This window comes from Athene cunicularia, assembly GCF_003259725.1.
Source record: "Athene cunicularia isolate RWA chromosome 26 unlocalized genomic scaffold, athCun1 chr26_part1, whole genome shotgun sequence".
In the NCBI taxonomy this organism is placed as follows: domain Eukaryota; kingdom Metazoa; phylum Chordata; class Aves; order Strigiformes; family Strigidae; genus Athene; species Athene cunicularia.
In genome coordinates this window covers 924,408-940,437 of record NW_020799136.1, presented here as the reverse complement: position 1 = coordinate 940,437, position 16,030 = coordinate 924,408, and the positions used below count along the sequence as shown (strand labels likewise).

The following is a 16,030-nucleotide window of genomic DNA, read 5'->3' as shown; positions in this document are numbered from 1 at the left end:
GGGGGGGGGGGGGGGGATGCTGTTTGCACTTATGTTTCTCTGTTTTTTGTTTGGGTTGGGGTTGTTTTTTGTTTTTTTTTTTTTGGTTTTTCCTCTGGCATGTCTTTACTCTGTTTTGCAGCGTAGCCAGCCCCCCTCCCATGGGCAGGGACCGATGCTGCCTCACCCCACCAGCCACCATGGAGCTTGCTAGTACCAAAGACTTCCAGTGGAAAACTCTCGCCCCCCTCCCGAGCTGCAGGGTCTACTCCACCTTGGTGGAAGCTGGCGGGCAGGTGTTTGCCATCGGGGGCTGCGATGACAACGGTGTCCCCATGGACTGCTTCGAGGTCTACTCCCCCGAGGCCGACCAGTGGACCTCGCTGCCCCCCATGCCCACGGCCCGGGCTGGGGTGGCCGTGGCCACCTTGGGCAAGAGGATCATGGTGATAGGAGGGGTCGGAGTGAATCAGATGCCGCTGAAGATAGTGGAGATGTACAATATAGACGAGGGCAAGTGGAAGAAGAGGAACTCGCTGAGAGAGGCAGCCATGGGCATCTCGGTGACAGCAAAAGGCAAGGAGGGTTCAACCCTTCCAGGGCAGGGTGGTGAGACAGGGGGGTCAGCATCGATGCATTTAGGCACAAAAGTTTTCTGGTCAGTGGCACAGGGTTATGTGTTCTCCAAAACCTTTTCTGTGCTCCTAGAACTTGAGCCCCGTGTGTCTGTTGTAGCCCACCTGCTAAAGACAAGTGTTCTGTAGGTGGCCTAAAGCAGATAAACCTGGGGGTTGCTCTGTATTGTCAGCCCTGGAGCCATGCAGGCCATGGCTGTGGTGGTACCCAGGAGCATTTCAGACAGGTCCAAGCTCCAGGGTCTCAAATCGGACTTCTCCAGGGTTTTGTAGCAAATTCTGATCCTTGTATGCTGCAGATCCTGGAAAAAACCAGGAATGATGCTGCTGGCTGAGTGTAGCCATGCTTGGGAGGACCCGGCTGAGCTGTGGAGCCAGAGGTGAAGGTCTTGGAGCTGCTGAATAGCTTTGGTTTGAAGAGACATCTCTGGTCCAAACCCAGAACCAGCCGGGAGAGAGTTGGCTTCATGGTCCTGGGCTCAAATCATTGTACAGGGAAGGGAAGCGGCTGGCCTTGTGGGGGGCTCCTGCATAGCTTCCCCTCCAGAAGCTTAACCACTGCCTTAAACAGGGCTCGTTAAATGCCTGTGAGGCTCTGCCTTATCAGCCCATCTCATTTTTTTTTTAGTTTCTAAGTAGAGATGGGGAGCATTGATTTCCTTTAGCAGCTCTGTTGTGCTTTGAAGAGCCGGGGGCTGGGAGCCCTGTTCCCAAGCAGCGTGCCTGAGGTCAGCCAGCTTCCCACCGTGCCTGGGATTGCGAATCTAATCTCCAGGCAGCTTCTTTGAAAGCTGCTTGGTTTGTTTGCTTAAGTGGGTTTAAAAGCTACTGTCAAGGAATGTTTAAAAATAATGTTTACCGTCTTGGAGATGGTTTTTCTGTCTGACTATAAGCTTGCCTGACTGATAGAGCGGGGTCAACTTGGTGTGAGGGGCCAGCAACAGAAATAGCTGCCCAAATCCTTGCAGTGTGCTGGCTGGTCTCTGCTTTTTCAGCTGCCTTGTAGGGCTGCCCTCAAGGGCAAGGCTGCTATTGCTGCTCTCCTGAATCTTTCTGTGGAGTGAAGTGCTCGTTGAAGGAGATAATGTGGGTGCTGTGCAGGGAGGGTTTTATTTTGGAGAGCCAGGTGTGCCATTAGCCAGAGATGGATATAGCTGATGCAGATTTGGCGAGGAACAAGTAAACTCAGTGCCTTGTCTTGGCTCCGAGCCCTTCAGTCTAGGTCGCAGAGTCACCGTCCTGATCCAGACCTTGGGGGGGGACCAAGGCAGGAGCTGAGCTGAGGAGCAGCAGCACCTGGGTCTGGAGGAAGAGCATCGGTGTTGCTGCGGGGACCAGGAGCTTGGGACATACCCAGGGACTTGTGTAGGAGTGAACAGTTCTGGTCCACGTTGTACGAGGGCATGTGTCTTTTTGCAGGGGGGTTATTTCTGATGCTTCTCTATAATAATTTTGTGGTTTGTTTGGTTTTTTTTTTTCCTTGACCGTGTCCAGACTACAGAGTCTATGCAGCTGGTGGGATGGGATCTGACCTGCGGCCACACAACTACCTGCAGCACTATGACATGCTGAAGGACATCTGGGTGTCGCTGGCGGCCATGCCCACACCCAGGTACGCTGCCACGTCCTTCCTGCGAGGCACCAAGATCTACGTGCTGGGTAAGAAGCAGTCCTGCCTCTTCCTCCTCCTCAGGCAGCAGCTCCTTTGATCTGAGCACTGAGAAACCTCCCTGGAAGAGGCTTTTGGGAATGTTCTTCATTCCTGCCTGCTTTCTCATGCCTTCAGAAATACCAAGCTTGCAGCTGTAGGTTTTGAGTGGGGTCGGTGGTGGGTTTGGATTCGCAGCTCCACAGCAAGCACCCACGAGAGCCCCTGCACCCTTGTAACGCCCCAGGAGCTCGCAGCTCTCGCAGCAGCTCCCTGCTGGGTGAGTGGCCTCCCCTGTCTCAGGCCTATCCCTGGCTGCTGGCAGCCGAGGGTACAGCTGCTCTTGGCTGGCTTAATTTGTTTGCTAAAAGCCCTTGGACTCAACTGGTGAGTAAAAATACTTCTATGCGTTTTATATCAGCACAGTACCACGCAGCTTCACAAAGGGTCTGCCTTTGGCAGGGGAAGGACCTGCTGTAGCTGAGAAACGCTGGACCTTTTGCAGGGGATGATTTTTCATTAGTTTTACCTTACAGAAAGGGAAACTAAGGCAGCAAAATGTTGCTGTTAGCTTGTGGCCAAATGGCATATCAGGATCAAAACGCAGGAGTCTCGATTGCTCAAACCACCAGACAGCCCTGGCTTTCTTTGGGGGTTACCAGAAAAGACTCTTTGATCTATTTTGCAGTTTGCTTGCTGCTGGCAAACGGTTTGTGGGCCTAGTAGCGAGCACAGGCTCTGCCTTCAAAGGCACGCTGAGCATCTGAGCTGAGAATAGCTGTATTCATCTGCATCTGATGGATGGAAGAATAATACGCATCGTTGGCGGTGGTAGCAGCAGCTGCTCTGGCTCTCCTGCTCCGTCAGGAGCTCAGCAGCGAGGCCGGAGCTTGCTGGATTGCACCGGCGCTGAACTCATCTGAATTGCAAAGGCTCCCTGAGCGCTGATCCCTGCTCTGCTGTGAATTTGTCTTGATTAAACTGGTGCATACTAAACACCTTCCTGCGCCAGCGACCCACTGCCGCTGGCATGGAGGGAAGCGGAGGGTGTGATGTGTTGAGAAATGAAGTGTTGTCATGTTGTGGACCTGCATTTAAAAAGAGAGCACAAGGGTGAGAAGGTGCCTGGCTGGGCAGGCCCTTGACCTGGGGACGTCACATCAGCTGGCAGCTCGCTCTCAGCCTGTCCTAGGAGCTCCTGGTGCTGTTGGCTTGGTGCTACGAGCCAAGTTGACCCTTTTCTTTCTCTCTCCCCAGGTGGAAGGCAGTCCAAGTACGCTATCAACGCCTTCGAGGTCTTTGACACAGAAACCAGGTCGTGGACTAAGTTTCCCAACATCCCCAACAAAAGGGCCTTCTCCAGCTTTGTGCCCACAGAAGACAAACTCTTCAGCCTCGGGGGCCTGCGGCAGGGCCGGCTCTACCGGCAGCCCAAGTTCATGAGGACCATGGACATATTTGACATGGAGCAAGGTGGGGGCTGTCCCAGCTCTGTCCTCCCCAGAGGAGCCAGGCAGGTGGCACACAAAGGCTGTGCTCTGGGGCTTTGCTGTCCTTGCAGAGCACAGAGCTCTCATGCCAGGTCTCAGCAGACCACTGGTGCCTTGAGCCCAGCCTAGAGGAAGGCCTGCAGTCACGATTAACAAGTCAAGTCAGCAGGGGGGGAAACCCATGGTCCTGAGGCAGCTGGGTTCAACAGCTCCCTCCTGAGCTGGTGGTGACGAAGCTGACCCCTGTGTCATGGGGTTTTATTATCCCAAGGTGCAGCAGCAAAACTACACCGCTGCAAACAAGCGTGAGGTCAGAGAGGCAGATGGTTTCCCAGGAATGGGTGCTCCCGTAACGCCTGGTCTGTCCTGTCTCTCCCAGGTGGCTGGATGAAGATGGAGCGCTCCTTCTACCTGAAGAAAAGACGAGCAGATTTTGTGGCTGGCTACCTGAAAGGCAGAGTCATTGTGGCTGGGGGACTAGGTGAGGCACTGGAGGTGGTGGTAACACTTGAAAAGCCTGTGAGAGTCATGTGTTATCATCACAGAGGGGAGAGATCCTGGCCCTGGCTGGCCTGAGGGAGCAGGGAAAACACACCCTGTAAGGGGAGGGTGTCCAGAGCACAGACACCATCCCAGAGCAGACATGGGATGCTTGCCAGTGCTTCCCAGGTGACCCAGTGCCTCGATTTGTATTTCCAGGAAATCAGCCAACCGTCCTGGAGTCTGCAGAGGCCTTCCACCCCGAGAAGAACAAGTGGGAGAGCCTGCCCCCCATGCCCACCCCACGCTGCGCCTGCTCCAGCATCGTGGTCCGGAACTGCCTGCTGGCCGTCGGCGGGGTGAGCCAGGGGCTGAGCAGTGCCGTGGAGGCCCTGTGCCTCTCCGATTCCTAGCCGGCCCCTGCCTGGTGGTGGCCCCTGCCCCTCGCAGTCCCCGGCAGCAGCAGCAGTGGTGGTGGTGGGCAGCTCCTGGCAGCGCTGAGGCTGGGGGAGCACCACCCCAGCAGCCCTGGGAGCCTGGCAGCCAAAGCCAGCCTTGCTGAGAGCCATGGCCAGCAGGAGCCTGCAGCCAGGGCTGCTGCTCTTCTTCCTCCCAGGCCGTTCCAGCCCCACGGAGGGAAGGAGCACTTTAACCAGGGGTTCTCTCTGGTCACCTTCAGAGATCTACGGGGAAACCCAGACGAAGGAACTGCTCGCAGGGTGTGTCGTGTCTCCTGCCTGCGGGAAGGACTCTGGAGGTCAGGGCATGGGCACGTCTCTCCCTGTGGCCAGCCTGCCCCTCTACCAAAGGTGTGATGTGTTCGAAGGTGTTAGGAGTGTCCAGACAGGTCACTGGTGGTTCAGGGAGAACTGTCCTGCTGTTGCCCTGTTCGAGCTTCCTGGGATCTGTGTGTGCTTCCCCGCACGGATCCCCTTGGCTTGCAACAAGGGGAACTCCCAAGGGGCAGCCAGATTCAGGGGATCATTCTTTTGCCTTCGTATCAAGGCTTTGCCTGCAAACCTGTAGCATTCGACTGTCGCTTTGGCAGAGGCAGAGTGAGGGGCTGCCAATGCTCCTGGGAGGGATGAATGCCCAAGGGACTGTTTTGGCTAGAGGGCAGACCTTACTCTGGGCACAGGACTAGCACAGATCCTGCCTTTGTTGGCTTTCATGCAGAGATGGCCTCAACCTACACTCTTCCAACCTAGTTTTTAGCTCCTTTAATGATCAGAGTGGTTTCTGTTGGAAGGGACCTTAAAGATCATCTAGTTCCACCCCTGCCATGGGCAGGGCCACCTTCCACTAGCCCAGGTTGCCCAAAGCCCCGTCCAACCTGGCCTTGAACCCTTCCAGGGAGGGGGCAGCCACAGCTCCTCTGGGCAACCTGTGCCAGGGCCTCACCCCCCTCACAGGGAAGAATTTCTTCCTTAGATCTAATCTGAATCTCCCCTCTGTCAGTTTAAACCCGTTACCCCTCATCCTGTCCCTATACCCCCCGATCTTCTATTCAGCCTTGGGACAAAGGAGCCAAACTGAGCCCTGTCTCTGGGGCTGGAACACGCTGACCCTGGGGCTGGGCAGCACCTTTGCCCCTGGCTGTTGCTTCTCTTTGGTTTTGTTCTTCCCAGGTGGTTTGGGGGAGGCTGTCCCAACCCTCAGGTTACACTTCTAGCTTGTAGCAGCTGCACCATTAAAAGTTGTCTTCGGAGAAGCCCTCGGTGAAGCCAGGTCTGTGCTCTGGGCTGCGTCGGGGTTACGATGTATGAAAACGGGGGACGCAGACTGAACAGAGGGAGAGAGGTGGGGTGTAGGCTGGGCTCTGGCACTGCCTCAGCACTCGCTCCTTTCCGAGGGGTCCCATCCCTTTTTCAAGGAGGTTTCTGGGGGGTGTCCCGGGGGTGCCCCCCGGTGCCAGCGCCGCTCCCGCCGCCGCGGAGCACCGAGGACACCGTGCGGCGGCCGCGGCAACGGCAGGGCAGGACGGGGGGGGCGCTCCCGTCTGCCGGTATTTGTGAGGAAGGGGTGACGTGAGTGGCTCCTGTTGAGGTGCAGCCCTGTCAGCTCCCAGTCAGCTCCCAGTCCCCTCTGTCTGAGCTCCCAGTGCCGCGTGGCTCAGGGGAACGGGGAAAGGCACCAGCTCCTCTGCTCACAGTTGTTCCCGTCCCCCGTCCCCCCCCAGCCCCTGCTTGTTTCTGACTGCGCACAGAGGATAGTGTCTGTCCCCATCCCCTGCCATGGCCCCATCTGTGCTCCTGATGATTTTTTGTTCTTTCTGGCACCGCGTTTTGGAAGGTTTTAGAAATGCAAACACTGAACTGTGGAAAGGAGCTCAACCCCTGCCGCAGATCCGTGGCCCCGGCTGGGGTCAGGAGCTGCCCGCAGCGATGCTGGGTTGTGCTCCAGGCCCCCAGTGAGAGCACGGAGCCCACCTGAGCCAGTCTTGACGTAGTGCAGCTGGGGAGGGCTCTGGGCTGAGATCTGCTGGGGGGTGAGGCTGCAGGGGAGGGCGAGCGGGGCGCCAGGGTCCAGCGTTTCTGTCTAACGGCCCCCCTGGATGATTAAAGGTCTGGTGGAACTGAGGGAAGGTGCTAAGAGCACCCCTGTCTGTGTGTGTAGCCACGGGGGTGCTGCCTCCTGACCCCAAAAGGCTCATAAAGCATCCCTTTGAACTGTAAAAATTGGAGGATGCTTGGAGGAAAAGAAGGAGCCTTCTCCTCTTCTAGAACAAACCCCGTGTCTCCCGGCACAGCAGATCTCCATTTCAGCCGCCTCTGCACGGCTGAGAGCGTCTAGATGTTAATGAAGTGTTTTCCTTTGTCCTTAAGAACCTTTCCCACACCCAGCACAGCCCGGTGCTCCTCTGCTCTTGCTTTCTCATTAGCCCTGAGCCCCGTTTATTGCAGCGAGGCCACGCTGGTGGAGGCTCAGGGTTCGGTGCTGCTGCGCTGGCTTTGTTAAGCTGGAGCAAGGGGAGGAGGAATCCGCTCCCTTTGTCTGACTGCAGCACAGCTGGAGGCTGATCCTTTGCTTTCTCCCTCCAGAAAGGCTGAAGAGAGTGACAGACAAAGCAGCGTCATGGGAATAAACCCGCTCTAGGACTTAATGAAGAGATGTCAGGGATGGGGGACAAGGCTGGGGGGAGACGGTCGGTAATCAAAGCTGGGGATGTGCCGAGCATTTAGAGAGGGACAGAAAGGAGCTCCCTGAGTCGCAGAGTAGAGAGAAGCAGATCTGGGTCAGCTGCCTTTGGGGTGGAACCCAAGCTCTGGTCACTCAAAAGAGTCCCTGGTACGTCCCCAGACAGCAGCAGGTCCCTCTGCGGCGCGGGGGGAGCTTTTTCCCCATGGTGGGGCTCCACAGAGCCAAGGTGCTACAAGAGCTTGAAACTTAGATATCACTTGAACTTTTCCAGGTATAGTTCCCACCCTGAGCAGCGCTCCCAGGAGCTTGTCTCCATGTCTATCCCAATTTCAGGGGCTGGGGGGCTTCCCAAGCTGTGATCTCTTGCTGTGACCACCCCCCCACCCCCCCACCCCCTCTCTGTCTGCTGGCTTCTCCCCAGAATCTGCCAGGAAAGGCAGCTGCCGAGACTTCAGACACTTCCAGCACGCCTCCGCTCCACTGTGCTTCCAGATAACACCCACTCGGAGACCTCTGTACCTGAAGAATTGGAGCACTTTCCCTAGTGATAATGTCGTTTGCTTTTTACCAGCAGATCGTAAACAGCTTAGCGATTGTACCCAGGCACCACGGAAGGCGAGAAGAGTCATACCCGTAATTACGTGGTCAGTGGCAAAACCGGGGGTTAAAGGGGAGGTCTGATCTGTCCCCGTGCTGGGCTCTACCTGTGGGAGCCCACCACCTCGGTACAGCCCCTCTGAGTTGGCATTTGGTGGCCGGAGTTCAGCCTAGTCCCTGATGGGACCAAGGGACACCCTGGCCTCTGCCAGTGCCTGATTTCCCCCCCTGAAGGAACCTAGCTCTGTTTTCAAACCAATTGTCTCCAATTATTTCAAAAAAAGGTTTCAAACTTTCAAGCTTTGATCTACTTTGCTGGGCAGCAGAGCAGCCCGTGCTCACACGGCAGAGCAGCTCAAGGTGGGCCTGGAGGAGCTCTGCTAATTAATCACAGAATAAAAAATTTAATGAGATGGCTGCAGAGGCCGGGTAAAACCAACCCATAATTCAAAACCATAGAGTATGTTACAGCCTCTTGCCCTGCAACAGGCCATTGGAGCGTCCCCCCCAGCTGTCCGTGGCTGAGTGTGAGTGACCCAAAGCAAAAGCAACCCAATTGCAGGGACTCGGAGGTCAGTGTGCGTCCCATGCCCAGCACTGCACCCCAAAAACGCCTCGGTCGATGCCATTCCTGACCCCCAACCTCTCCTGGGCTTCCCCTCGCTGTTGCTGGGCCTTTCTGGGGGCTCATTCATAGGTCTCTGGACCAAGGGCACCTCCCTTGTGGGGACGATGGGTGCCCAGCCAGCTGTTAGGCAGTGCCAGGTTGTTTAAAGTCGCTTCTGGGCTCTTCAAAGCCTGGAAGGAGGTTCTGTGGGACTCCAGTGACAGCCACCTTCTCGCCAGCCACCCAGCCTCCTTTGAGAGCCAGCAGCCCTTCCCTGGCTCCTCTTGGCTCGTGGGAAAAGCCTTCTAGTGGGTTGAGATTCCCTCCAGGAGCAGAGGAAATTCTCCAAGCTTTCCCATTACCTCTGTGGGCTTGATGGTGGCATTCACTAGTTCCAGCATGCTGGCAGACACAAGCTGGAGGACGGAGTGTCTCCGCCACTGGTTCTCACAGCTGCACCTTGAATCCTGCTGCTCTCTGTGTTGTTTCTGCTGCTGTGGGAAATAGCAGACTGCCGGAGATAATCTGCTTTTGTTTGAAACAAAAGGGCTGTGCCTGCGCTCCAGGTGATGGAGATGTGACCGCGAGCCAAAGCTGGGGAGCAGGGAGGTGAATCAGATGCGCCCTGACTGTGTGTGTGTAGGGTTGTTTGTTTTTAAGCAGTGCTGTGCTTGTTTGGCCTGAGCGGTGCTGGATGGGCTCCCATTCTCCTCCCAGTGCTCTGAACGGCAGAAGGCAGCCGTGGGCCGAGTCCAGGCTGGACCAGCACATCCCAGCAGGCATCCTGCTGCAGTTGGGCGCCTGCCCTGCCCAGGCGGTGATGGTCCATGCTGGTGGGATGACAGGCTGGCTCCAAAATGCCATTTGGGGTTGTTCGGGGCTAACAGCTTAAGGATCCAGCGAATAACTCAATGTGAAAAGGATGTTGTGCATCTCCTCCAGCATTTCATTGCTGTGAACAGCCGTCATCGCAGAGTCCAGCTGTGACAGAACTGAATTCTGCTCTCGTGTCCCTCAGGCGGACAGTCTCTAAGGCTGCTGCACAGCGTCAGTCAAGGAAGGGGCTGTGGGGTTGGATCCTGCCCTTGCTCACGCTGCTGCAGCTCCCTGAGCTCTGCGGTGAATCTCTACGGGCCCAAGAGCCGCAGAGTCTCTTTCCCCAGGCGCGTGTTGCCTTTGCTTTTCAGCAGATGATGCTGAGCGCTTCCATCTTCGATACTTGGATCTTGTCGTGCTTGGAGGTAAAGCCTCAGCTGGGGGGAGGTTGTTGAGCCCAGTGATCAAACCAGCCCCATGGAACGGGGCCTTCGATGGGAATTGGGTGGCGAGTGAGCTTTGGCAGCTGCGGGGGCCGGACGGCTGCTCCTTGGGGCAAAGGATGGTGACAAACCCTTCTCCTCGCTGCAAAGGTTGGGCTGTTCAGCCTCAGGCACGGCACAGAGGTTCCCTGTGCTGCGAGGAGGGGTGTGTGTGTGTTTGTGTGTGCCTGTATGCAGAGGGGAAAGCAGCTTGTGTTGGTGATGCTGGGCGCACACCCCGGCGTTGGCACGTGTGTCTGTGGGACCAGGGTCACACGTGATGGCACACGGGGCTGTGTGTACATCCCTGGTGTAAAGGCCGCAGCTGAGCTCTGCTCCCGGGCGGTGTGAACCAACAGAAGTGCCCCTGTGGAGAGCTGGCAGCTTGCAGGCTCACCCTGCGGGCTGGGTTTGTCCCGTGTTACGAGAGCACATACCTGCCCGCTGCTGTCATCTCCAGCAGGCCCTGCTGTCTGAGCCCTCTGTGACAAGCAGGGCTGCTTCGAGAGCTCTCAGGGAGGTGTTTGCATCAATTCACGCATTACCCCAGCTCAGTGGGCGGCAGACACGCACCAGGTCCTGTTGCACCATCGTGGGTTGCGTTGCTCCTCCCTGCTCCCTTCCAGAGGCCGTGACTCGGGTTGTTTCTGCTCGCACAGAGGAGAGCGTGCGGCCTCGGCTGGTTGCTGCTGCCCTGGTGTGTTGGGCAGAGTTTCCCAAGGCCAAGTTTGTTCTTCAAGGGCAGGGAACTCAGTGAAGTGTCCACCTCACCTCACCCCACAGCGTGAGGACTACTGGTGTCTGTGTGTGACACTGAAAACCAGTTTAGATGCCGGTTCGGTCGTGTCTGTAAGGGGCAGGCGTAGACCTCGGCGTAGAAGACTTCCTGATGTCAAAGCACGTTTGCTGAACCTGGCCTTTAAATTGCAGATGGTGGTGCAAAAGGCACCTTTTAGAAATAAAACAAATATAAGTGGGTTTCAATCCGGCTTTCTTTGCAAAATGCTTAGTAAATTTGACCCGCCTTGGAGAGTTGTTGTCAGCAATCTTGAGAACGGTTTGGCAATTCTCTGCCGGTATATTTTTTTATTTTAATATATGTATTAGCCCTCAGAGACGTGTATTGAAATGGGATCACATTTCAGTACGCCGAGTGCTTCGGACGGTGCGTTGTGGCACTCTTTCTCCCTGATCTTCAGCAGGTACGTCGGCCAGTTCCTCCTATCCCTGGGGACTGCACAAAGCCGGGGGCTGGTCCCTCTGACCCAGCCAGCCCCTGGTCTCACAGGAGCCCTGCACCCACCAACCTTCCCGGCAGTCGCCGTCTGGTCTCCGCGCGCCTTTATCTGAAACCCAGCTGAGCTCTTGTAGTTTTCCAGCAACCTAATGGGGCTCAACAAATCCCGGCGCTGGCTGCGGCCGTGTCCTCGCCTGAACTCCCGCTACTCCCAGTTGTGTTTATGGGAAGCCAGGCTTTCCACTACCAGCGCCGGTGGCCGCTCCTCGCAGCGGTGCCGCACCGTCCTGTTGGCTGTGCTGGCCCTCCTGCCAAAAAGCATCCCTTCCCATTGTCCCCGAGCAGACGTCGTCTGTGTAAACAGGAAACTTCCTTAGAACAACTTCTAACAGATCTGGTTGTGGAGCAGAAACGACTCCTGTACCTTCCCGTGGGCCTGTGACACGCACAGCAACGCCCTGCTCTGCTCGGCTGGTCCTGGCCCTGGGGGGAAGATGCTCTTTGGAGTCAGTTCTGCCCTTTGGCCAACCCTTCCCCAAAGGGGACGCAGTGTAGTTTTGTGTCAAAGCGGTTGCACGCCTTCAGTGATGAATTTCTCTTTGTCTAGATAGCTGGGAATAGAGCTCCTCCGTGCTGCCAGAGCTGCAGTGGCACTGGGAGACACTAAGAGACCTCTGGCACTGCCATCCCCGTACACCACGGCCAGATGCGCTGCCCTGGCCCCGTTACGTCCCCAACCCCGGGGGGACACCGGCGGCTGGGTCACAGCTGAGCCAGCCTTGCCAGCAGACACACCCACTCCATCAGCACCCGCCGGCGCTGGAACGGATATCGAGTCGCTGCCCTGAAATACAGACGCTTCCTGCTCCGAAAAGAAAAGCTCCAGCTTTTTTTTTTAGGGGAGTTTGCTTATTTTTTTTAGAAATGCCTCGGCATTTCGGCAGCTCCACGTGCTGCCGCAGGCTGTAACCTTCCCCGCCGTGACCCTTCAGCGCCTGGGAGCATCTCGCAGGGTTGTTTGATTTGTGCAATCTGTCTGATCTGTGGTAGGGGGGACCTTGAATGAGATGGTACGATAGAAGAATAATATATATAATAATGTATTTTATTATATATATATAAAATCTTCTCTCCTTGGTGCGGGTAACTTGCTGGTCTCGGCACCAAACTCCCATGAACTGTGTTGCAGTGAGCTGTTGGTGTGTACGTGAGAGAGCGAAGCCCAAAGAATTGCTCCAAACTCACCAATGTAAGAGGAAATTGTAAATGAGTCCCTGCTCAGCCCTTGCCCCTCTTGTCTGGGGTCTGCTGGTTTTAAATGGGGGCTTGAGCCATAGGGGTTAATGTATGTTGTGGTGGTTGAAGTACAGGGCTTGAGTTGGACGGGGGTTGCTGGTTTGGCTTTTATTCCACAAACGTTTAAAGTGGATTTCAGACCGCCGCACATCTCTTATCTATCTGTAGCAATCCGTATAATAACGGAGATCAGGTTATCACCTGATAACGTGACGATTAAAAATCCAAAGACGATGTTCATATTCTGTAGCAGCTTGTTCCTGGGTTCATCGCAGTTTGGACTAAAAAGCTCATAAATGGAACGATTAAAGGAGGCGTGTGGCACCGACTCGGGGTGGCTTGCTCCCTACCGGTGGCTGGGGAACAAGGTCCTGGGACCTTCTGTGGTGGGTTCAGCTGCGGGGTGAGCGGGACACGAACCCCAGAGCTCGTCTTCCCCCATGGCAGGGCCGTGCCCGGCTCGCTCCTAGTTACAGCCCTGCTTTGCTCTTCTCAGTGTGCTTCTCTGCTCACATTTCTACACGCAGAGCTGCTCGATGAGGCAATGTTTGTGCTTTCTCCGGTCATGATCTATCCCAGGCCGCAGCACATCCCTTATCTCATCTGCTCTCCTCACCGTGCCTCTGCTTACGGCAGCGATAAGGAGGGATGGCAGGAATGGGTTCAGGAGCTCCGCAGTGCAAATGTTGACAGGCTAAGGGGGGTTTGCAAAATGATCCTTACAAATGACTCGCCTGGACGCTGAATCTGCCCACCCAGTAGCTATCAAGCTGGAAAAAATGAGCTGGGCTTTACCCAGAGCAGATGTATGTCCTGGGTGGGTGGGTGGATGGATGGATGGATGGATGGATGGATGGATGGATGGATGGATGGAGGCTGGTGTAACCCACAGCTTGGGTAGAAGTGGGATGTAGAGGCGGCCTCTGCTGTAATCATTAGATGTGATAGGCCATAAATTACTTTTCAAAAGTCTCCTACTGCTGCTAATGTGTTTCCCTTCTTCTGCTGATGGATGGGGCACCCAGTGGGGAGGATCAGAGCAAACCCAGTTTCCTTAAGTGTTTTCAGAAGAGGAATGGGTTTCACACCTGCCTGAGCATTACCCAGCAGCAGGTGAGGAATGCTGCCAGCTTGGAAGACCACTAAGGAGAGGTGATCATTAAACTTTTTGTTGTCTTTGGTATTTTAATGCCTAGTGGAGCTCTTCCTTTCCCTCCTGGAGGTCTCACTGCTGTAAACTTCTGGGGAAAGTTTATTCCTTTACCAGTCCACAAGCAGAGGTGAACAGAGCCTGTTGTCACCGAGTCCAAAAGCCGAGCTGTAGGTTTTGACCACAATGTGGATGTTTCTAGCACCAAGGGAATGCTGTAGCGTTTATTTAAAAATAAGAAATAAATAAATACAAAGTTAGGAGCCTGCAAATAAATAGAGCTTCCGTTAATGACAAAGCGTCGAGTTGATTAGACTAGCTTTGAGTAGGTTTGCCTGACATCGAGCCAAATTCCTTGTTGACTTTCATGTTGGTTTTAGCGGACATGCACTGGGGCCTGTGGTACAAAGGGCTGCCGCAGGAGAAACCCTGTTTAGGATTTCTAAGGCCGCAGCTGGGGGAGGCAGGGGGAATTTCAGTGGATTTCCCCACTGCTGGGAAAGAGGTAGCAATACTGTTACAATAGAGGATCCTTATCAGTGGATTCCAGTGGACTTAGATCTGTGTCCCTTGACATTTCCATTAAAATAGGCTTCCTGAGCCAGTCTAAAACAAAAGCATACCTAAGCCTAGTATCAGTGACAACACAGAAAATGACAGAAAAGAATTTATCTGGTAGGAGCAGAAAGAGAAGCTACCTAAGGCTCCGCTTCCTCTCATCACGGGGAAGGCTTCTGGGAAGCATCCTTATAAATCATCGGGGAGTATTAAACACGTGCTCAAAGTTAAATGTGTGCTCAAGAGCTTTCTTGAACCGTTGGGCAAAACCAGGAGCGCTCCCAGGGCTGGCGATAGCGTTTCTCTTGCGGGCTCCAGTGTCCAGGAGACGCCGACACTTTCATCTTAGTCAAGTGAAATTGTTTTGTTTGTTGGTAGAAGGTTTGTACCTTCCCCTCTCAACGCTTCTGCAATCTCTGGGCTGTGCCTGAACAGGATCCTATCTGTTTACTTTGACATTGAAATTACAGCAGTTTAGTTAATCTCATCTACGCCTTGTTTATCTGCCCGATGGGCCCCGCTGGCCACTTGCAGATTGAAACAGCAGCTCCTGTTACTGCACACTAAATAATTGAGTATTGCAACTCCGCTTCAGCGCAGTCTGCTCCCGACTTACTGGTGGGAGATGACTCGTTTTAAACTGGGGACAGAGATTTGCCCGTGGGGAGTGGTTTGAAGGCGAAAAGGACCCAGGACCAGCTTGAAGCTGCTGGTTGTGCATCCCTGACCTCTTGTGAGGAACGGAGGTGCCACACGGCCGCTGGCAATAAAAATCAGGGACGGGGGGGTGCAGAACAGGACACCAGTGTCCTAACTGGGAATGGTATTTGATGTGCAGCCCTCCCAGCACCCAGACAAACCACAGCCACGGCTGAGCAGAAGTTTGGGGCACGGCTGTGACCGGCGCCTGTTAACAGCTACCCTGCGGGGTGGATGTCCTCTAGCGGGTCCCTTTCTGACCTCACCCCGCTGATAGCCAGGGTTTTAAGACCAGCCAGGGTTTTAAGACCAGCCAAGGGCACTGTCACACCTGCCTGGGTCTCATCCTGACGCAGAGAGCTGGCATGGCAGTGAGACGCTGCGAGCGGGTGCTGGGCCGTCACACCTCTGTGCTCAGGGACACAAAACCCGCAGAGAGGAGCCGGTGCTGGATGAAATCATCCCTCGCAGCCCCTGCGCTGCCTCACCCTGCCAGGCTGCCCCGAGCCCCTGGAAGTGGTGGGAAAATCCAGGTCTGAGCGTGGGGATGAGTAATGCTGCAGCTATCTCTTTCTTCCATCAATACGGTGTGTCCTCACACATGCCAGAGCTGGGCAAGAGCTTTTGTTTTGGCTGCTTTGGGAAATAATTGCATTCTTTTAATATCTCAAAACAAAGATTTACCACAGGGGCAACAAGACCACACGGGAAGGTGCTGCAGAGTCACCCAGAAATGTCCATAAAAAGCCTTCGCGGGGGAGCGACTGAGCAGCCTGCAGACGTTTCCCTGTTCTGGCTGCTCCCTCCCAGGCCGTGTGTCCAGGAGGGCAAATCCTGGTCCTGTGGCCAGCGTGGCCGGGCCATGCTTGCCCAGGCCTCTCCTCCAAATTCCTTTTTTTTTTTTTTTTTCCTGAGAGTCCTGGGTGCATTGTGGCTCCTTACAACGAACCACACCTGTGTGTGTGTGCCTTGGCCGGGTGTACATCTGTGTCCCTCTGTCCCCCTGTGTCCCTCTGTCCCCCCGTGGGGTGCGTTTCTCCCCATCCTCCTCCCAGCGCCCCGGTCCTGGACCTCCATCCCAGCGGAAAGCCTCTTCCCCCCACTTCGGGTGCCAGCCTCTCCCTCCATCACCTTCTGGAAAGTCCCCACCTCCACCAGCCTGCGGGACACCCCCTGCAGCCCCCCCCCTTTTTTACCCTCTCCCCAGCGCTGCCT

At 55.3% G+C, this 16,030-nt stretch overlaps 1 protein-coding gene across 1 annotated transcript; it reads left to right on the top strand.

Annotated features, from left to right (window-relative positions):
* Positions 1 to 112: 112 nt before the first annotated feature.
* Positions 113 to 5,571, top strand: KLHDC8A (kelch domain containing 8A). The gene is made up of 5 exons (XM_026864332.1): positions 113 to 555; positions 2,109 to 2,273; positions 3,520 to 3,735; positions 4,132 to 4,233; positions 4,452 to 5,571. The coding sequence occupies exons 1-5, from the start codon at positions 141 to 143 to the stop codon at positions 4,643 to 4,645; spliced, it is 1,092 nt and encodes a 363-aa protein (XP_026720133.1). The 5' UTR covers positions 113 to 140; the 3' UTR covers positions 4,646 to 5,571.
* Positions 5,572 to 16,030: the final 10,459 nt, after the last annotated feature.